Raw genomic sequence first — 22,511 nt, forward strand, 5'->3', positions numbered from 1 at the left:
CGTCCTCACCTCACACACACACACACACGGTGTGACGTAATCGCCACGCCCACATCAATCGCAGTGGCTGTTGGGAAGAAAGGTCAAGAATCGATGGCTGCGGAATGCACGGATTTACTGCCGTGAGAAAAACTATGGCTTTATAGCGCAAACTCCTACTCCCCGAGAAACTGCTTAACTATTTTAAACAAGACCCGAGTGCTATGCTAGCGGTAGTACATCGACATTTTTTATAATATCTTTCGTTAATTTCTCTGAGACTCAATCGACAGTCTGGCTAGCTCCCCATTAGCTGGCTAGCATTGTTTTTGTTTTCGATTCATTTGGTGGTCGTAGAAAAAAAGTAGTCCCCGAAAGTACCCCAGCCGAGGCAGGGGTCTGGACTGCACGAGATATGTTTTTCTGTCCATCCCGGGAAGATGGATGAAAGGTCCAGCGGCAGCAGCCACCACAGGCTCTTAATAGTCCTGCTCATGGTGTTGCTCTTCGGCGTCATCACGATCCAGTATGTGTGCCCGAGCGGGTCTGAGTGCCAGATGCTTCACCAGCTCATGTCCTGGTTCAAGGACGGGAGTGCAACTGGTTCCCGAGGCAGGGGCGATCACATGCAAGCAGGGCTCCAAAAGGACCCGTACATCGCAGAAGACGGCGCCCTGGTCCGCTTTGTTCCTCGCTTCAACTTCACCAAAGCGGACTTGAACCGCGATGTGGACTTCAACATCAAAGGAGATGACGTAATAGTTTTCCTGCACATACAGAAAACCGGTGGCACCACGTTCGGTCGACACCTGGTGCGTAACATCCAGCTGGAGAGGCCCTGCGAGTGTCACGCAGGTCAGAAGAAATGCACCTGTTACCGCCCAGGTAAAAAGGAAACCTGGCTTTTCTCGCGTTTCTCCACCGGCTGGAGCTGCGGGCTCCATGCGGACTGGACTGAGCTGACCAGCTGCGTCCCGTCACGCATGGACTCCAGAGAGGTTCCCGAAAACATCCCCAGGTTGGTGAAAGACCAGCTTTCCATGATTTCTTTAGGGTCACATTTTTATACAAGTATAAAAATAAACTCTTGAGTTTAGAAATGTGTTTCAGGTTCACAGTGTAGTGCAAGAGATTTTAAGGTCGACAGACATATTCAATGGAAATCTTACATGAACCTGTAATCAACCTTAAGTTGTGTTTTTTCCTTGAGTACTACTATTATAATTCTATTCAGCTTTACTTGTCCTTTTTCAAATAGACTAATTAATTGTGTCTAAATACAATCCTAATGTCCTCCTTGTCTCTCCAGAAGGAACTATTATTATATAACCATCTTAAGAGATCCAGTATCACGGTACCTGAGCGAGTGGCGCCATGTGCAACGCGGTGCTACGTGGAAGGCTTCCTTACACGTGTGTGATGGACGTTCCCCAACCCTGTCTGAGCTGCCGAGCTGCTACTCGGGTGACGACTGGTCAGGGTGCTCCCTGCAGGAGTTCATGGACTGCCCGTACAACCTGGCCAACAATCGGCAGACCCGCATGCTGGCTGATCTGAGCCTAGTTGGTTGCTACAATGTCTCTGCCATGAATGAGGAAGAGCGGTGGGCGTTACTCCTTGAGAGCGCCAAACGCAACCTGCTTGGCATGGCCTTCTATGGCCTGACTGAGTACCAGCGTAAGACCCAGTATTTGTTTGAGCGCACCTTCCACCTTGAGTTCATCACACCTTTTACACAGGTCAATGGCACACGTGCATCCAGTGTGGACGTGCCTGCTGAGACAGAGCACAGAATCCTCAAACTGAACCGGTGGGATGTGGAGCTGTACGAGTATGCCCGTGACCTTTTCCTGCAGCGCTTCCAGGTGGCCAGGCAACAGGAGCGCAGGCAGGCCAGGGAGAGGCGGCAGCAGGAGAGGCGGCGTCTCCGTGGAAGGCTCACGACAAAGCAAGGGAGGCAGATGAAGCCCACTGAACCACCCCGGCATCCTGACGGACACTCTGTAGAATCTGAAGACAGGCAGAGGGGAAAGGCTCGGGGTGACGGCGAGGAATCTGACGTTCTTCTCCCAGCCTGGTGGGATCTGGATGAGAACAGCACCCTGGAGGATTACATGGACAATGTGGAACAGTGGTAATGACAGGATCAAGCAATCGGGTGTCTTAAAGCTTAGTGTGCCAAGTTCTGCCTTGTTTTTTTTTAATCAATCCAAGTAATTTTTTGTAGATGCCTTTTATTTAGTGTTCTTTATTCTTACCATGGATTAATAATGACACGTTTATTTATTGATACTGATTGTATTTCTTTGTCATAACAGACATTCAAAATGGATACGTTTCCCTGACAGAAAGAAAGGCTTGTCTATGTAGTGCAGTCCTTTACCTTTAAGTGATCACCTAAGCCTTCCAGACTATTATCCTGGTGTAGTGATACCTCTGGACTCTTGTGATATATCTTGGAATGAGGCAAAGTTCATTTTTTTTTATTGTTAAAAAACAATATTGTTCTTGTTTCTATAATAGTATGCTACTGTTTGTGATTTACAATCTATGTTTGCCAAATTGTTGTCTTGTCTGACACATGTTCATTTTAAAATGTAAATGTGAATTTAAGTGTCTTAATTCACAGAAAAGGAGAATGGAATCTTCATAGTTACCTCAATGTGTTGCATTAACTGCTAATGTTGTAAAAGTACTGAATGTGTTTAAAGTCTTGATTTTATATAAAACACTTTTACATTCACCTCATGATTATCTCTGGTCCTTCCGCACTGACATGTCCCCTGTTCTCCTTTTTGTCTGATCTTTTGCACAAAAGATTTCAGGTGTTGTGTCGCACTTGCAGATACCGTGAAAACCAGCAGGGAGCGCTGAAGTCATTGCAATAAAGGCAAAGTGGATTTGCAGAGGTTGTGGTTGACATCACAACATATTCTTTAGTTTGGTCGGATTTAATACAGGGATCATCTTTGACAGGTGTTTTGAAATTCGAAGAATTGTTCAGCACTCCAGTAAAATGAAAACGCTCACCCAGACTTGACTGGGATGATTGCTTTGTTAAAAAGTGGGATTGCTTATTTATCAGCAAAGTTGCATTGACAGGGACGGTCGAGTGATGAGCTCAGAGCTTGTGCCGTTTAACTCTTACATACAGATATACAGTAAAACAGATTTTAATAATTTTGTTTGGACTATAAAGCAGACTACTATCATGATCGTTGTAATGAAAAACAGTGATTAAGGAGAAAACACTCACTCACATATTGTATATTCGAGCCATTTTTTTTTACCAGAAACACTTAGTTGAAAAGTGAGTTAATGATGTCAAGTAGAAAAGCTAAATAACGCTCCTCCTTTTCTGCCCACATACTCTATTGACATATTTCTGCTGTTAGAGTTGAAGTTACTAATAAACTGCCTTTTTATATTTAGATTTAGGCAATAGAAAACATGTGACAGAAAGAGGAAACGGAACAAAATAAAATTGTTTAAAAAAGGAATTCAAAGACTTTTTAACATTTTGTCCAGGCACACATTCAAAGCGACCCACTTTTGGGTCCCGACCCACCAGTTGAGAACCACTGTTCCCAGCTGTTTCCAGTAAAGTTGATTTCTTACTTTCTGTTTTTCCTTAGGCCAACGTTAGTCTATATTTTATCTGTTATCTCTAGTTAGGCCTCTTTCGCCTCTTTTTTGGAAGTAGGTAGTTGCATATAGGCTTTTGTATGTCAACAGTGTTAGTCTTTGGTTACATTATTTCAGTAACAGAACTGTGTTCGGCTCTAACTGGATTTTTGGGCCAGCATTTTCCTAACCATGTTGACACTAGGTATTCTGTACACCTACCTTTACCCTCGGTAAAAAAATCTGGTCATAATGCGTCACACCACACGTACCAAGAACAGACCTTCATCCGCCGTGTGCGTGTGTGTGTGTGTGTGCGTGTGTGTGTGCGTGCGTGCGTGTGTGCGTGCGTGTGTGTGCGTGCGTGCGTGCGTGTGTGTGTGTGCGTGTGTGTGTGCGTGCGTGTGTGCGTGTGTGTGTGTGTGTGTGTGTGTGTGTGTGTGTGTGTGTGTTTTTAGAAACAAACCAAGTGTACAGGCTGTGCATACCTGCAACGTCGTCGTGACTTTGATTTCCCTGGATGCTAATGATGTTACCTGATAACCGAAGGCAAAACCACACACTACTCTCTCTCTCTCTCTCTCTCTCTCTCTCCCAACTCCTCCCTCACCACTTTGCCCTCCCTCAATTTTTTCAAATGTGTTATTCAGTCGGTGTTGCAGCCGAACACATTTGGTTGCAGATGCCAGTCCAACCCCGCTTCTTTCCCTTAGCCGCGGCGCGAACACGTTTATATTTCACCCGATAATTCATACCTGACAAAAACAAGCTTTTTCGAATTATTTCACTTCCTATCATAATTAAAGGCTGTGCAAAGCGACTCGAAATGCGTCTTGGCAAATAACCATTTTTAACTGGCGTAGAAGACACTGGAGTCTGGATAAGACTGGACTGTAAACAGGTGAGGCTGAGCACGTTTTACGCAGTTGAGTTTGCAGCAATATTCATTTTGACTATTATACAATCCATTATTAAAAAATATGTTTCCCACTCCTGTTGCGTTGAGGCTCAAAGCTGCTGTTGTTGTTTTTTTTAATACGGGTATAGTTGGTATGTTACACTTGGGAACAACAGTAATAACATTTAGGCTTTATATCAGTTTTATAGGCCTATGTGTTGTTAAGATCTGTCCTTGCTGAAGGCTATGTTCCATATTTCTACAATAATACTATTGGCTACAGTCAGGTTCAAGTCTGGAATCTGCACACAAGGGTTTGGTTGAATCTAATGCGCAGGATATTATTGGCTGACAGCGTTTCAAGATTTTTTCAAGACATATAGCCTGTATGTAATAACTGTCAGATTGTGTCTTGTCACTATAATAATGTCTTTGCCTCCATGCATTGCTGCTGGTAGAAGTACAGAGCACCTGCAGGTTGCTTCCTGGTTTTCTGCTTGGAGGATTTTGCTGCCACTCTCCATGCATGCATTCAGTGCAGGCAGGCTGAGCGTTGTCCTTGTTTACCCTCAGGGGTTAGACACTCAAGCCACCATGGCAGACTGTGTTGTCACTTGTTGCCTACATGTACTGTACGCACATCCAGTGGGTGTAATGCCATAATCTTGGCCTATTTAACAACCCAGCCAAGTTAAGACAAGTTCACACTCCCTCCAGGCTGTGGACTCTGCACCAGTCTAGCTAGTTCTTCTTTACTTAATATAAACACTGATAAACTGACACACACACACACACACACACACACACACACACACACACACACACACACACACACAAGCATACTGCCACATTTCCCACACAACCTGTTTTCATTTTCCCTCCCACACACACACACACACACACATTAAACTCTCTATATTGTATGGGGCAAATAAAGCGTTTCAGTAACAATTTAGCAGTGATAACAAATCAAAATTGTCATATTGACACACCATTATAGATTTGACTATAATATACAGTTTGTTCACTTTTATAATCTCACCAGGGCTATGGTGAAGTAAAATGAAAGCTGCAGGTTGTACACTTTATTCGGACTAGCCTCCATATTACAGCGATGAGCTAAACTTTATTATTTCACGTCTCTCCCACTTTGTGATAGGATAGGCCTGTTTTATGTTTGTTTGAATGGGAACAGTGGTGCTTTAATGAGATGAAAGGATTACTGATACTTAACCTAATTACTTTGCTCCGTCCCTGCGTGCTGCTGGATTCACTCTCATTGTGATTTATGGATCCCCCACCTTTTTAATCAATATTCTGTTCATTGAGGTTATCCATTTTTTTTTTGTTTTCTTGTCCTTGTTACCGCTCTTGAAAGAGTTGTCTGTAGGTGAGTTTTGCTTAGTTAAAGATCAGGCTTGTGTTTTAATACACTGTATTTGAGGAAACCAACAAGCTTTGGGAAACTCCAGATAAAAAAAAGTTAGCTCAGAAATTGTGACTCAGATCTTTTCCAGAATTTTTTTTTCCCAAAGGCAAATATAGTTAAAATCATTTGTTGTCAACACTAAGCTTTTTTATCTTTTTATGATTGTTTTTATTTCATTTGGAAAATCTCTGTTTAAAGGAAATCTCTGTTTTTGTATCAATTAAAACTATTTCAGATTTGTCCGTTTTGGTATTTCTCTGTAGTCTCCTGTTTTAGCCATTTATAAACAACATGATTACCATGAAACACTCATCTTGTGCTCTTCTTACTCTAGAGTAATTCATGTTAACCAGTAGAGCAAACATTCAACACAGATATAACAACTTCTATCAGTGCTTTATGTTACAGTGTTGATAATGTTACTGATATTATTCTTTCTCTATTCTCGGGACACAAACATTTGCTGATGCCGCCAAAATATTTACTGTATACTTGAATAATTTAATTTGTAGCATAAAATATCGTTGACTTGGAGACTAATGAGCCCAACTCATGGTGACTTGTCAACTATAAATCTGTAGCGTGGGGCTGGCCTATATCCACAAAGCTAGCCAACACATGGCTAAAGAATGGTAGAGAAAGGGAAGTTGGATACTGTTGGTGATGTCAGAGATGCACCTGCTCTCTTCCTTAAAGTTGTTTATGGATTGGTCTGGCAGGGCAGGTTTATAGGTTTTGGGGGACACAGGAAAATAAAGCCTGGTTATTTTGTACGGTTGGATAATCTCAAATTGCTTACTCTTCTGGTGGTTTCTCCAAAGTTGCCTACTCCAACTTTAATCTAGATCAATCCACAATAAGATCACTTATAGAAGAAAGAGTAAATGTGTAATCAACGTTTCACATTGTTTCAGCTCTTTGAGTCTTACTTCCACTGCAGCAGATACCTCAACTTAAACTAGCCCCTTCACTCATGTTCATTCTTCAACTTCTGTCTGCAGCCCAGTTTCATCTGTCTTGTCAAATTCTACACAAAGTGTTTTTTTTATTAGCTTCACTTTTTTCAAAATGTCAACTGTTTCAGACATTTGAAGTGCAAATTCTCGGCAGTGAGTAAACAAACATTTTCTCAGAATTTGTAGTTAACCGGTGAGCCTGCCGTTAAAGCCTACGACATTAAACATTCCCATTCATTGAAAAATGTACATCATGCTCATGATCCGTTAGATAATCTTAAATTGCAACAATGGAACACTTTTTACATTTTAAACCAACAAAAGTTGCAATCAACCATTGCCTAAAAATTAAAAAGACATATTCATCAAATGTAACCCTGGATGTAACAGGATAGTAGAAAACAAGCAAAGGGAAATATCTGACAGCAGAAAAAAAAAGAATAAAGGGGCCTTTATCTTCACAGTGTCAGCCTCCTTTTCCTAGACTGAACGACTGACAGTCTATTAGTCGTATTGGTATACAGCTACCCTTCAGTGTGAGCAGAGAAGGTGTGCAGCTTCCTGTCGAGGTGGCACCAGATACTCACTGGTCATAATGCAGACGTCAGAGCTCTGATGAAGGTTATACAGCTGGGAGCCGTTTGGTGCACTATTTGATGAGGGACGCAGTGCGCAGGTCAGGAGCAGACACCTAGATCTGTCCTCTTTACCCCCCCCCATCCTGTTCCACCTACACATTGACCCCCACCTGCTGACTGCTAAAGCCCCTCTCTTCTCTGCAGACACCTGGAGAACAGGCAGCAACATAATGACTGTTATAACTGGGGCACTCTATATTTATACACCATGCCGCATCCCAGCAAATGACTATTTGTACTGCACTCTAAAGGTTGGACAAATTCAGTAGGCCAAAAAAATTCATCACAATTTAACAATTAAGTTGAGAGTGAAAATGTGAAGCATGTCTTTGTATAGGGGCTGAATGTGTCAATTTTACTGATTAGTTAACCTGCAATAATAACTCTTTAACTTTTTCATATTGCAGCTCCCGAAATTGGGCGATTTGCTGTTTTCTTTGACATACAATAGCTTTTGTTTTGGAATTTGATTTGAATGTAGATGATGTCCTCAAGTGTTCATCATTTTTCCAAAGATATAATTCAAGAAATTGATCTGCAGACTAATTAATAACAGCACCCAGAGTCTACACTATGCAGTAAGTGTTCATATCATAACTATTGTCGTAGAAAAGTCAAAGCTAATTTTCATACTTTATTATGTTTGCTTTGTTTCCACGAGCTTTAACCCCTTCAGTGTTGTGAGGAACAACACTAAGATCATTGTTGTGTGCACTATACCTCAAGCATCAAGCATGGTGCTTCTCTTGTGGACCGAGGTCAATCAGCGTTTGGCTGAAAAAGAACCAAATGTCTATTTTATTCTCTGCTGTTCGGTCTGCTTCTGTATCTTCCAGCATTCTCATGTTTGAGCTCTTTATGAAATGTTGAAATTTTTCTGAGCCCATTGGCTAGTGTCATACAATGTTATAGCCTCTGGGAGCGACGGCCAACTCGGGGTTTCCAGTGTTGCCAGCAGCTAAAGATAAAGGACTTCTGCCTCAGACTTCCTTATCCTTACATTGCCACTGTTCAGTTCAGTTCAACAACAACAACTTCAGAAGCTAGAAGGAAGTTAGTGTTGAGAAAAAAAAAGAGATTAATAAAAGCTTCCTAATTTTTAGATGGCTGCCGATGTTTTCCTGCATTGCATTTAGGAGGATGGTGTTCTGCTCCTTTTGATTTCCATACAGACTCTTGACTTGTAGCTATATTTGTAAAAATTGACAACGCTATTGGGACTATGGAGGAAAGGCAGAACACTTACCAAAATCAAGCCCTGGGCCCACAGATTCTGCATTTTTATGCAGGATCTGTCGATAATGATTAGATGTGTAGTTATACATTTATCATTGCAGGCTGTAGGATGATTATTTCAAAAGCATGGGAATTAGACCTATTTTTCTTCATGCAGTCAGAGCATGTGTCTGTTGTTTTTGTACATTTTTGGCAGACATTTTTATTGGGTTTAATAAAAGTTATTGACACTTAAATATTTCTTGGGCATTTCCAACATGTTTAACAAACAGTGACAAAGTTGGGGCAGACTAGATCATTAGAGAGGGATATGATAATTGTCATTAAATTATTGCCTGACTAATGTGCAGTTTAGTCTTACAGTGTTAATACAAAGTGGAGTCCAGCAACGCTTTTGATGCTGTGACTTTTGTTCCATGCTAGCTGTGGTGCATTGTGAAGGGCAATGTCTGTCCGTCCATTTCAGTCAAATAGTCACATCTGTTGCATGGATTGGCACACCTTCACAATGACACGTTCATGTAAGTCAGTTAATCCTAATAATGATGCAGGTTCTGCTATTTCCTCCAGAGTCATCATCAGGTTCAACATTTTCAAATAGTCTGTGACCAAATACCGCAAAACGAAAGTAATTCCCATCAGCATCAGCTGTACTTTGTGTTGATTCTGTGTCTGGCCTCACCGTCCTGGGAGTGTTTCTCTCTCTGATGTTTCTTTTTCTGTTAAAGGATTAACATTATAGCTGCTAATATTTAGAATGATAGCATGCCTACGTTAATATTTTTGCCTAAATGCTAAAAGCTGCACTTGTACATTCTCACACAGTTGTCATGCCTGCATACGGATACTTTGTTTTCTGTGGTAGACAATCCTGGATTCAAGATTTTTACTCTCAGTTGAAGTGTTTACACAATTGTTTGAGTAACTAATCAGTATAATTATTCTAGATACTAAAATTGTCCTATTTTGTCTCCTAGCTTGATAATGGCTCTGCCACGTTGATCTGTCTTTTCAGGAACATGTTGTAACTAACACATGTCACATTTTACCAACTTATGCATTTCAATATGGCATGATTTCTCTATTTGTAACTCCCCCATTGTCCTTCAATATCTGTGCATTACCGGATAGAGGCCAAAGGGAATACTATCCAGGAAAGTCTTGTTTAAACAAATGTTGTGGAGGGTTTAACTCCTTGAGAGCAGAGCCACAGCGGTACATATAAGCTAGTGAAAGGTCATTACTGTGTATATTCAAAGGTACAGCTTGCAGTGTGAACTAGAATGGCTTTGGACCAGAGCCATTGTTGCTGCGTAGCTTTCCAGGAATGGCTGTAATGGCAACTGTGCGCCATTTGGTGTCTGGTGTGGTGAGAGCAAGGAGTGTTGCTGAGGAGCATTTTGATGATGCTATAGGTGCATATCGAGCTGCATTGTAAGGGTGTGCGTAAGCAAAGGGCGCTTGATGTGGAACTGAATGCAGGACAGGCAAAGCTGCAGGAGGAGTGCTTGTCTCGTCCCCCTGAGAAAGTTTCCATCGATCTGTAGGTGGGCAGGGAGGAGGAGGCGGCACAGACAAGCAGAATGATTAGCAAGCAAAGCAATTGCTGTACCTGCTTTATCTCTCATTCTTCCTCTTTTTGGGCTGGGATGTGTCTTTGTTCTCGTGTTTGAAGGTTGGTGTACCAATTCAACACCCCCCCCCCCCCCCCCCCCAAACCCCACCCACCCTCTCCCTCTGTCTCCCTATCCACCGCAGTTTCCTCCTTCTGGGCTGTCTGTCTGCATGCTCACACTCACGTTCCCTCATACTCTTCCCCCCCGTCAGTTCCTCCGTCTGTGTCTGCTGCCATCAGACGCAGGGACAGATAATATCTGCTCCAACCCTCTGCTGCTCCTCCTATTTTTTTATACCCCTCCTCTCCTTCATCTTGTCTATTGTTTATTAGCCCTGTGCATTAATTCACATATCTCTTTGTTGCATACAGGACAGCCTTCTTTTTTCATATCAGTTTTTACATAATCCCACAGCACCGTCTGGACTTTGCCTTGTCCTGGGAATCTGACCTGTAGTTTTCCTCTCTTTATTGAGCCTCGTCACTGATTGTGATCTGTATTCAGTTAGTGTGCAGACACGTCACTCTCCTGCCGAATAGAGAACCGCGCAGCAGACACAGCATGCGTCCACCCTGCATTACACTGCAGCAGAGTCAAACTTAGTCCTCCGCGCCTGTGTGAGGGCAAAGTGAGCCAAAAGTTGTTGTACAGTGTAATACTAGCATGTGGCTCAGCCATGACTGTGCTGTACCAGTGAAATGAGCCTGGGAGGAATAAGGATTGGCTCTATGGTGGGAGGAGCTGCTGTGGAAACTGCCCTGTCATTGGGCAATGAAGTGCTCTGCATGCCTGCAAGAGTCTGTCAGATTGGCTGGAACACTGCATTGAGCACAGCAGCTGCAGTTGTGAAGAACTGCCCCCTCTCTCTCTCTCTCTCTCTCTCTCTCTCTCTCTCTGCCCTGTCTCTCCTTTTCCTACTTCTTCATTAATAACTGTCTGGGAATCATTGGTGTCGCCCACATGTGCCAGTCGTACGATTTCAAGGACACTGCTTTTCCCTCTATATTGGAGCTTCATGTCAAGTTAGTCAATTACTTTCTGCTCCATCTCAGGGTATTTTAAGTGCCATCTCTGTCCTGCCTGCAATCCCCCTCCATCCCTCTCTCTCTCTCCCTCTCCCTCTCTCTCTCTCTCTCTTGTATCACTTAATCAAGACATAGCTTGCCCTTTCCTGTTCATTGCTGCCTCCCTTCCTCCCGTATGCTCTGTTCTGTTATTTGCTTGTCCTCGCTTTCTTCTCTTTGGCTGTTCCCCTCCCAATCTCGTGCCTCTTGGTCCTCGTCACCCTTCCTTTAAACAAGCTCTGAGGTTGTAGCTTGCCGTTTTTTCTCCTCAACAGGCTGGTGTTTTGCTAATGCTTTGGATTAATGTTTGCCTCTCGTTTTTTTTTTTTTACAGTCTGCAGCAAAACAAGCAAGGACATGCAGGAGAGAGGTCATTGAGGATGATGACAACAGAAGAATTATCAACGGCGAAGTGGGGGATAGAAAGAGACTGATATAAGAGGAGGAAGTGGAACTCCAAAGTGCCTACTGTGCCGGGTTGTCCACTGCTGCTGGTTAGCTGCTGTCTGACTGCTGGACGAGATCAGGTCTGGCTCAGTGTGTGTTTGGCCTTGAGTGGAGGCTGTATTTTACCCTGACAGCCACAGAGTCATCCATCCCACGTTGCTGAGCTGCAGCCCCCACAAACGCCGAGCCAAGCCGCCACCTTGTCTCATCAGTGTGAGGACACCTACCCCTATAAGGTTCTGCTTTTTGTTGTTCTTTAGAAATCTACTTTTTCTGACTTTTTCAAACAAAAAAGCCCCACAGCGACTGCCTCAGCCGTGGCCATGTTGACGTAAAGATAACAGTGACTTTTCCGAAGCTGTCGGTTGATTTAGGTAAAGGCACAGACATTCTGTGACACAGCCAAGCATGCTGGAGTGATGTCCTCAGACTAGTTAAGGTTTTTTTCCTTCTTTTTTTTTGAGACAGAGCTGGCCTCTGCTCACAGTCAGCCCCCTCTATCTCATCGCCCTGAAACTTCAGCTGCCACTTTTCCCAGGAAGAACTAATAAACATCCCCTAAAATAAACCACCCAAAAGGACTTGCTACCTTTTTGCACAGAGGAAAAATATTTTTGCTTCTGTTTCCTCTCCATTTTGCCGGGGATTTTTCTCTTTTTTTTTTTTATTGCGTTACGATTAGTCACTTTTGCTCTCATTAGACAGTTTTCCATCCATCTGTCTCCACCGCTGCTCAGTGTTGTTGAGAGATTCTGATGGCTATAAGCATGAGCATGGGACGGGACACCAAATGGCTGACCCTGGAAGTGTGTCGTGAGTATCAGAGAGGGACCTGCTCCAGGTCTGATGCGGAGTGCAAGTTTGCCCATCCTGCCCGGAGCTGCCATGTGGAGAACGGCCGTGTCATCGCCTGCTTTGACTCACTCAAGGTAACAATGCCACAGTCATTGCACTTCTCAGTCACTGCCATATTATATCTAGTTAATTTAGACACATGCAAAGTCAGCCGTGTCAAGTCAGCTGATGTATTTGGCCCTTCATAGTATGAAACAAATATTACAGACTCACAACAGAAACACAATTTGTTGTGTTTTATAGCAGAGGCGGTCTTTGTTTTCAGATAAGGTGCCCCCCCCCCCAAATAGAATGAAGTAAAAGTAAAAAACTCTTTATTTTTTACAACTTTTAGCCACTTGTATAGCTGTAGTATGGAGGCGGAATCACACTTGAGGTTGAGATGTGCTGAATGTCGGCATCGCGTTGACTATTGCCTTTATTTCCCCTCGGAGTGGGGCAAACGTTGCCTGGATGTCGCTCCCTCTCATGTAATAGCGCTTAATTTAATTGAAATTGTTAATGTTTTATAAACCTTTTTAAATTATTTAAATTTTTTGTTGTCCAATGCCTAGCCGTAATCTCTTATTGTATACTTCAGGTGAAAAATGTATAAAATATAATTGAATGATGAAATATGATGATCATTTTACACCAACTTCAGGGCTATGTCACACATCAAATCACAACCACCTTTTTCCTTTTTAGTTTAAATGAGAGTTGAAATGGTTTAGTGGGTTGTCTGAGATTTGTCAGGTCGAGGTAGTTCAATTCAGTTCAACAATGTGCCCAATACAATCTTACAAACGACCCAAATTTATATTTCTTGAATTTATATGTCTAGTTGTATTAACTGGGGGACTGGGAAGTTGATCATAATTTGATTTGATTGTTACTGTGTTGTAGGTTTATCTTCAGTAGAAAGCAGTCAGTTCTCCACGACTCATTTTGAAAGACTTGAGAACAGAAGCTGGTCACTTAAGGTTTAGCGCATCTTCAATTAGTCTAAAAGGGTGCATATAAACTAAAGGAGGGTGATCTGGTGTGAGGTCATTTTGTAGTTTCGTATATGTCATGATAGAGGGCATATGTCGATGTGATTGATCTGGAAAAACCCTGAACCAAATTAGATCTCCATAATGTTAAGTTTAGGTATAGTTTGTGTTCCACTCTGTAACTTAAATACTCGAGGAAAATGTTCATCGTGTGGCCTTGCAGCAGTGTCTATGGTTACAAAACACACTGTTTACATGACTTTCCATGTCCTTAACAAAAGCTAACAAAATTCCTTTGATGATAGTGTGTGTAAGATATTAAACCAAACAGGCTTCAGAGTAGAATCAGAATCAGCCAATGTATATTGACTTCCCCATGTACAGACTCAAGAATAGACAAAGACAGCAAGCTATTTAAGGTAACAAGAACATTGATTATTGGACTACTATTAACGAGCCTACAGATATAAATATGTTAAAATATTCTGAAATAATACAGTATGTTGATTTGTAAAAGGCTAGTTAATTTACAGGAAGTAAATCAAAAACTTGGCAAATGAGGTAAATTAACAACTGAAATCCAACATCAAAAATGTCTGCTCACTTAAGGTTAATCTACAGCTTCAAGCAAATCAGGATCAAGGATTTTCACTGGCTACGGTATAAATTGTCATATTACCTAACCCTCCGTTAAACCAGGCAAGTTATCGAAGGTCATATGGATGCACTGCCAATAGCAGGTCTTGTTATTTAAGATATTTATTGTGTGCATTTTGCCTGTAGACATCATTTCTCATAAAGCCGCTCTCCTGACTGTCTGTCTGTCTTTAGTGATGTGGGCTTGCCGTTTGTGTCTCTCCACCATCACTGCAGCTGCTCTGCTGGTTCCTCTCTCCTCTACCACAGAACTAAAACACTACATCTACTGACACTCAGCAGAAAAGTGATGATGCTTCACTGTAGGTTTATCAGTGCTCTAAATATCAATGGCCAGTCGCTCCAAAATCTGGAAGTGACTGTTTCTCTTTCCCCGGTGTGCACGCGTGTGGATACATGTGAGAGGGTTTTCTCAAACAAGCATTCGTGCAGGCAAAAAGTGAAACCCAGACAAGGGGCTTTCTGTCTGAGTGCAGCTGCTGTCTCCTCGTTTATCGAGTTAGAATTTATTATTCAGCCATTTTTCTGTTATGTCCTCCAGAGCAGGAGGGAGACTGAGAGGCAGCGAGAGGGAGAGGAACAGAGAGGGGGGCCTAGCAACAGCACAGGAGTGTGTACCCATTGGATAGTTTGATCTTACTGAGTGGCACGGCTGTTTTTAGCACAGAGCAACAGCCTGGCTCTGTACTGGTTTCATTCATGGGAGAAAAGGCGAGTTTCTTTGTACTAAAAGCAGCGGACAAGAATTAAAGGGCATGTTTGGCTGTTTGAAGGCCCCGGGTGCATGTCATTGGTTTGAGAAGGTACTGGGGTTGGTGACAGTTGAAAGTCAAAGCAGCTGTTTTGATCTTGGACTGCAGCAGGGTTTTAGTACCAGCACAGTACGTTAACAACCACCTCTTTATAGTGTCTGCCCTCATTGTTTTGCAGGATTATACTCAGCTGACGGCCATTGTTTGTGGTCGACTGACTTTAAAAAAAAAGGAGCACCTTGCTTTGTCCCCAACAGAGCTTCTCTACAGCATCACTCCTTCCTACTGTTCTCCCCCCACCCTGCGCTCTTTTGTTAATTTTATGGATTTGTCTGCTAATGGCCTCTCTCCTCACTGTCCCTCCCCTATCTAGCATCTTTAAGCCGACTCTGAGGCGATCGCTGTCATTCCCTGTTGCTCCATTAGCTCTGTCTGGTCAGTCTGAACTTGCTGTGGGGGGAAGGAGGGGACAGACCGCCGCCTAGTTCTCTTTACCTATTAACTGGAGTGCTGCTGTCATCTCAGATGATTAGTTTGGGCGTCATCACACAGTCCATTCAACCGCAGTGTCACTTCTGGATGACATCATAATGCTGCAACTACCACCTGATGTTTTAATTGATCATTCTGCTGAATACTTGATACTTGATTAATCAACTTGTTCTGGGGGCTTTAATATGACATGATAGAAATACCCAATAGAATTTTAGAGATGAAAAAACTCTTACATTTCTATTTGGAACAGCAATCTTAAAACAAAACATCTCAATTTAATACAACAAAAAACTGTAGATATTTACCTTAAAGAAGCTCGGACACATTTTAAGTATTTTTCCACTATCAAGACTATACAGCTATGCTAGACGCACTTTAAGGATATACCTCAGTGCCGCAGGAGCAAGCATACAAACACAATTTGAACAAAAATTCAAAACACAGCTGAGGTTGTTGAGTGACATTAGCTTTGCAGATATTCGGAAGTTAAAGCTCCTTTGAGGAACTTACAATTTTGTGTCAGTTTCAGTGTCCTCTGTGGACAAAAACAGTCGTCTCGTGTCTTTGCAGGTTTTGTTGTGTACATGTATGAGTAGTCTCATCCTGCCTGTTTTAACAGTCAATTCTATCACTTATTGAAACTCTTGCCTGTGGAAAAAGGTTTTTTTTTCAAAGGCTTTTTGGATGGCATCATGTACGGATGCTATAGTCCTCATCGCAGCGACCGTGGGTTTGAATCCAACCTCAGCCCTTTGCTGCACATCAGCCCCAACTCTCCTCTCCAAACACTTCTCTCTCAGCTGTCCTGTCTTATGAAGGCAAAAAAAAAATATCACAAAATATCTTTTAAAAAAACCCAGTTGTTTCTGCAGTGTGCTGTTAATCACTTAGTCTGACTCATTGTATGTGGCAGCACTTTCAGGCATTACAAATAACTATATACAAACTATTAATCTTCTTTGTGGTTGTCTTGTTTGCTTGAGGGGTCAAAAATCAAGACCTCAATATAAATTTCAGTCTGTTTCATAATCTGCAAACAAAAGACTTTCTAAAGTACTCGCCAAGTTTACATTTTGACCTGATAACTATTGAGTTGATAAATTTGTTACCTGAACATCATGTTGTTTGTTTTGCAGTTCTGAACAGGGATTCTGTTTATTGTTGTCCCATCTCTCCCCTCTCTCTGGATGATCAGTAGCTCACCTCTTTACTAACAGGGACTCTTTCTGTGTTGCGTAGTGTGTTGCTATGGCTACCAAAAGGATATTCCTGACCCGACACTGCCGTCCACACCATTTTATCAGCTTTTTTCAAATGTTTTAGCGTCTGTATCATTGTTAGTACTAAAAGAAAACCAAGTCCAGTTAAAATTGATTTCATATTGGGTTTTTTTTTTAAGCTCAGCGTACAAAGTGCATCATTAGGCTCATTAATAGGAACTTTTGTTTCTGAGTTTAAGCAGGCTGGACTCATGGGACGCACTCCTCATTACAGACTCATCCCTAAACACACAGCTCGCTGACGCAAAGCTCGCTTGCATCTCCAGTGTGGGCGAGGGTGTTAGTGTGAGCCTGTGTACCGTCCTGACCAATTTTCAGGCTGCTGCATGTTCTCTAGTGTACACCTTGTCTGGTGTGTGAGGTTGTTTCAATCCCTCATGGTTAATAGTTTAGGAGACATTGCAGTTTATTTCTGTCCTATGCACCTCTTCTGCTGCTTTTTAAATCCTTATTGTGTGTGTGTGTCCTCCTCTCAGTGTGACATCATCCATCACCTTCAGAGTCTCTGCACTATGACGTCATTTTGTCTTTTTTCATTTTCCGTTGTTTCACTTGTCATTCAGCTTGTGATGACCAAATGAGGTAGCTTGTGAGGGTGTGGTCTGATGACAGAGCATGTGGAGGTAGCTTTGCGGGTAAACAGCTCCTCTGCAAGAGCAGACAGCTGCTATCGGCCCAGGGGTTTAATGGAGACTGCAGTTTCTCCTGTGAGTGCACGTTGACCTGCAGTGTTCCTGCAGCTGTGCTCCTGCAGCACCATCTTCACCTTCCCCACAGTCTCTGGCAGTGAGGAAGGACACTGCTGTAATGACATTCTGTGGCAAAATGAATTGCTTTTAGATAAATGGCTCACAATCTGATTTAGAGTTTGTCAAAAAGCCAAAGATGACAAGAAAAAATGAACATACAGAATTACTTCTGATCAAAAGTGTTTCTGGCAGAGGCTGCTGATTCATGATAAATCTCAGCTGACTAAAATACATAATTATAGCTACCTATGTTAGTAGTGCATCATTAAAAGGGATGGTTGGGATTCAAAGTTTCATTCAAATGAAACATATTTCATTTATCACAAAACTAATAAATGATTCAGACATTTGTAGGTTAATTTTGACCCATCAGAGCAACTACAACTACAACATTTCATACACTCAGTTACATTTCTAACCAAAAACATTGTCGACCTGTGTGACCTCTGGAAATCTTTTTTCCTTAACCATTTCTTGCTGTTTCATTGACATTAATGATAAAGGCAGTCTTCTCTCTATAATAACTGATAAGCTTTGTTTGCATACAAACTGCAGTCATTGTTAAAGCTTTCATGCGTTGAGTGAAGCTTTGCATACTGGACAAATAGAAAAGCTTCATGTGCCCATAAGGCCAACATCTGAATAACGGCTGCTCCAGCTACATGTCTCATGCTGCATTTGTTTAAGTCCACATGAAATGAAAAAATAAATTTTCCTGAGTTTTTTATTCAGCATTCATGTGTTAAATGTTCATTTATCTGCCAAATATATTTCCTTTAAACATTATCAGAGAATTTTACATGAAAATAACTGTATCTCTTATCTTCCTGTGTAATGATTCAAATCTCTGAAGACTCATCCTGCACTCAAAGGCGTTACACATTTTTTTGGACCAATTAAATGTAGAAGCTTGGCTCATATCTTGTGCTGATGGTCACCAGGTAGAGATACAGAATCTGTCATACAGGATCTGAGAGTCAAGCGTCTGTTTTCACTTTCCAGCTTCATCTCTTGTCAGCAACGCTTATTTGACTTCTGCTGACCCGGAAAAATCCAAAGCTGGTGCAAATACTCCACTGGCCATTTAACTGTACATGTAACAGCCATTGTAGCTCCATCAACAAGTTTTTGCTTTTAGACACGTGAGCCATCTTAGTTTGATTGCCAGTTAAAATTCTACATTTTCTTGTGTCAACCCAGGGGGAATGGTAGAAGATATTACAACTAAATAGGAGACACGAGACAGATGACCATGACAATTAAAGTGTCTTTAAGGTAACTTTGAGGTTAGAGGGATTGGGAATGGGAATGGACTTAAGGTTTCTTCCCGTACATAATTGTCAGTGAAGGGCTTTGCCACTGTCCTGTGGACACAGTAGAGAGCGAGCGATAAGTGCTTTTGTTTAGTCTGGAGTCTTAAATCAGCAGGTCAGCAGAGAGAGAATGAGCCTTCGCAGTTTCAGAATCCAACATTGCCTCCATGTGAAAATGTTGGCTAAACGAGTGACACTGCTTGATCCTGCTGCAGGAGCCTCTGTTACGCTCCCCATGCTTCTTGGAAGCAGGTTAAGTAAGCTCTGATGGTTCTGCAGGTGAGAACAATTCTATGTGCCCATTGGCTGACACACCTGAAATGGGAAGAACACTCCCCCTATTACCTCCCCCAGCCTGAGTTTAGGGATCTGCCCCCCTGTGCTGGATTGTATGGGGTGTTTCCCCTGGTTTTCCACATACTTCATAAGTACTTCAGTCCACTAGGATTTTCCTTGTACTGTAACCTTTGAGTCCTCCGCCTCAGCTGCCACCACTGAACCCCCCCAAACTATGGATATAAAAATGGGCACAAGCCCTGAGCTATCTCGTGGGGCTCATGATCCTTTAGCCTTAGGATTTTCCTTGAATAGTTTTGCTTTCTAAATAGCTAGATTTGTTATATTTAGTTTAACAGATTAAACTGGATTCAATGGATGACGTAAACTTGACAAAAGTAATACCCTATAGTTAGCATGAAGTCATTCATTTCACCCTGTCTGTGCTCTCTTAACTTTACTCGCTCCTCTCTCCTCTTCAGGGGCGCTGCACACGTGAGAACTGTAAATATCTGCATCCACCTCCACACCTGAAAACTCAGCTGGAGATTAATGGGAGGAACAACTTGATCCAGCAGAAGGCTGCAACAGCCATGTTGGCTCAACAGATGCAGTTCATGCTGCCTGGAGCGCAGTTACAGCCTATAGTGAGCAGTCCGATCTATAACTATTGCTTCCCTATTAATGCAATGTGTTTGGAGAATATCTCTCATTCAATAAAATACTAACACTGTACTCTGATAACTTTTATGTGACACACTATATACTATACTATGTTGTTGCCAGAAAATGTGTTCATATATTTAGTAAGTAAATAACTCACAGTACTGGTTATGTTCACGTCAATTCCTCTCCTAAAGCCAGAGACAGCTCTGCCATAACGTGTTTAGTTTCTTATGCCTCTGCCCTTCTCTCCCTCCCCTCAGACAGCATTCCCAATGACGCCTTCCCTGGCAACCAGTCACAGCATGGCGTTCAGTCCTTATCTGAGCCACATGGGCCCAGGCATGGGCTTCATGCCTGAGCTGCTGCCCAGTACTCCCCTGCTGGTCCCTGGGAGTCCCACCGGCCTGGCAGCCATGGGCAACGACAACTCAGCACAAAAACATGTGCGCACAGACAAGCTGGAGGTATGCGTCCTGCATGCAGTTGTTGTGCGTCTATGTTTGGCCACTGAATGATGAAAGCTAAATGTTAATTAGCGCTCTTACCTAACCCTGCCAGGTTTGTCGAGAATTCCAGCGCGGTAATTGTACGCGGGGTGAGAGCGACTGCCGCTATGCTCACCCCCTGGAAGCTGGAATGGTTGACTGCAGCGAGAACTCGGTCATTGTCTGCATGGACTACATTAAAGGCCGCTGCAGCAGAGACAAGTGCAAGTACTTCCATCCCCCAGCTCACCTGCAGGCCAGGATCAAGGCTGCACAGCACCAAGCCAGTCAAAACACATCCTCCACAGCCTTAGTGAGTCGATTTTTACACAAACTCTGGGATGCCTTCATTCTTTTAAGAAGAAAAAATACCAAAGATTTCAAATTCATAACACAATGAACCCCAGGTTAGAAAAACGCCATGGGTAAGCCATAACTCACCTAATCTAGAGCTACAGATTAAAACTCACCACATGTGCTTCACACAGCAGTGAAGCAGAAGAAGATGTTCTTGTTCTCTATTGGGATATTGTTTACTGATGCAATGAAGAATCAGGGTATCACAGTGTCGCTCGGGCAGCATGAAATTTGATCATGTAGTCTGGGGATTATGTTTTTTTTTTAGTTTTTTTTTTAAGAACGTCAGCTCTGTGCATTTGTCTGAGACTGTGCTCTCTGTGAAGCAAGCTACAAGGGCTAAGTTAGCATTCCTGAGCAGCTGGACATATTGTCAGTAATCAGTAGTGATAAAACACGAAAACTGTATTTTAGCTTTCTGAAAGGATTTTTGAAAATAGTGGAATTAAAGTTATCAGAAATATAATGCATGCAAGGTTTACTCCAGTATTCATGTAGAGTTTACAGCGTTGGCAGGTGATGCTTCATTCAACTGAATGAATTTATCACTGCTATTAGTGTTCTGTGTTTTTCACATTTTCACTGATTTAACTTTAAATTAATCAGAGCAATTAGGCAAGCTAGTTAAATAAAGTAGCTCTTTTTCCAAAATGATATCTTGGAAACTTTATTATTATATTTCCCTGTTAGGAGTAAAAAAGTACTTCCTCGCTTCAGTTAATCTGATAAACTGCAGCGCCTTCTTGTGGTGGAAAACAGAAACATCAAGTGTATGTTTATGTGCAGGAGAACATCCAGAGATGACTACACATTATAGGGTAGTGCAACTTTTTTGTTACAGGGGAAATGTTGATGTACTAGTGTAATGAAGGATAACTTGTTTTCTCTTTAATTGCCTGTTTCTTCCTGGACAGGGTCTGCCTCCAGGCGTCATGCAGCTTCAAAAGAGACAGATTTTAGAGAAGAGCAACGGCGCTGCTGCTACTGTCTTTAACCCAAGCATGTTCCATTACCAGCAGGCCCTTGCTAACATGCAGCTTCAGCAACCAGCTTTTGTCCCCACTGGTGAGTCCTCGACATATGTAAGCATCGATAAAACATAGCCTAAGAAGCCTTAAACATGAAGGAGTAATACTGGAACCGTGAATAACTGGATCTTGTTTAGGGTTGTTTAAGGTTTTTGTTTGTGATGGATGACTGGAGCAAAGTGTGCACAGGTTTAATTGTAACAATCTCCTTCAGTCTTGCTTTATGTGTGAGAGTCATAAAGCTGTAAAAACATCACACGTTTAGTTAAGCAGTTAAGCAAAGACAAACGTCGCATGAGAAAATGACTATGAGGGAATGCGGGTGGCAGGCCTGTCCACTTAATGTGGGATATATGGACAAGGCATGAATAATTTGTGCTGACGTTGATAGCGCTGGTTTTGTTGCAGTTACATGAATGTTTGTTCAAAGAAGCATTTTAAACACTATCCTTTAAATATTGGAGGATTTGATGCATTTTTTTCTATCTCATAGATCGATAACCAAAACAATAAAATCCAACCTTTTATATATGAATCAATTCAGCAAACAGTTAAAATAATGATCAGGTCCAGACTAGATAAAAATGAAGAAAAAAGAAAGCTTGGAGGATCATATAAAATACTTTTTGTGGATATACACAAATATCAAAAAGAGTACTTTTTTATTCCATAGTTGCAGTAAAAATAAAAATGGACAGTGGTCAGTGAATTGTTTGAAGTCTGTCCGGCATGAATTA

The 22,511-nt window shown here is 42.1% G+C and overlaps 2 protein-coding genes across 8 annotated transcripts in view; both read left to right on the top strand.

Moving 5' to 3' along the window:
• Positions 1–55: 55 nt before the first annotated feature.
• hs6st2 (heparan sulfate 6-O-sulfotransferase 2) lies at positions 56–2,722 on the top strand. Its single transcript, XM_061048310.1, has 2 exons — positions 56–997; positions 1,289–2,722. The coding sequence occupies exons 1-2, from the start codon at positions 420–422 to the stop codon at positions 2,115–2,117; spliced, it is 1,407 nt and encodes a 468-aa protein (XP_060904293.1). The 5' UTR covers positions 56–419; the 3' UTR covers positions 2,118–2,722.
• A 1,501-nt stretch (positions 2,723–4,223) lies between these two features.
• Positions 4,224–22,511, top strand: part of mbnl3 (muscleblind-like splicing regulator 3) — a 28,288-nt gene continuing 10,000 nt past the window's right edge. Inside the window, exons 1-6 of one of the 7 annotated variants that reach the window (XM_061048318.1) lie at positions 4,224–4,504; positions 11,775–12,816; positions 19,721–19,885; positions 20,165–20,368; positions 20,463–20,702; positions 21,661–21,811. In XM_061048318.1, coding sequence (XP_060904301.1) covers positions 12,643–12,816; positions 19,721–19,885; positions 20,165–20,368; positions 20,463–20,702; positions 21,661–21,811 — 934 coding nt within the window. In that variant the 5' untranslated portion in view covers positions 4,224–4,504; positions 11,775–12,642. Of the gene's footprint in view, positions 4,505–11,256; positions 11,399–11,563; positions 11,685–11,774; positions 12,817–19,720; positions 19,886–20,164; positions 20,369–20,462; positions 20,703–21,660; positions 21,812–22,511 lie in introns of those variants that run through there. The other 6 variants (XM_061048315.1, XM_061048311.1, XM_061048316.1 and 3 more) reach the window with 6 other exon arrangements.

The sequence above is a fragment of the Labrus mixtus genome, chromosome 10 (genome assembly GCF_963584025.1).
Source record: "Labrus mixtus chromosome 10, fLabMix1.1, whole genome shotgun sequence".
NCBI classification, from domain to species: Eukaryota; Metazoa; Chordata; class Actinopteri; order Labriformes; family Labridae; genus Labrus; species Labrus mixtus.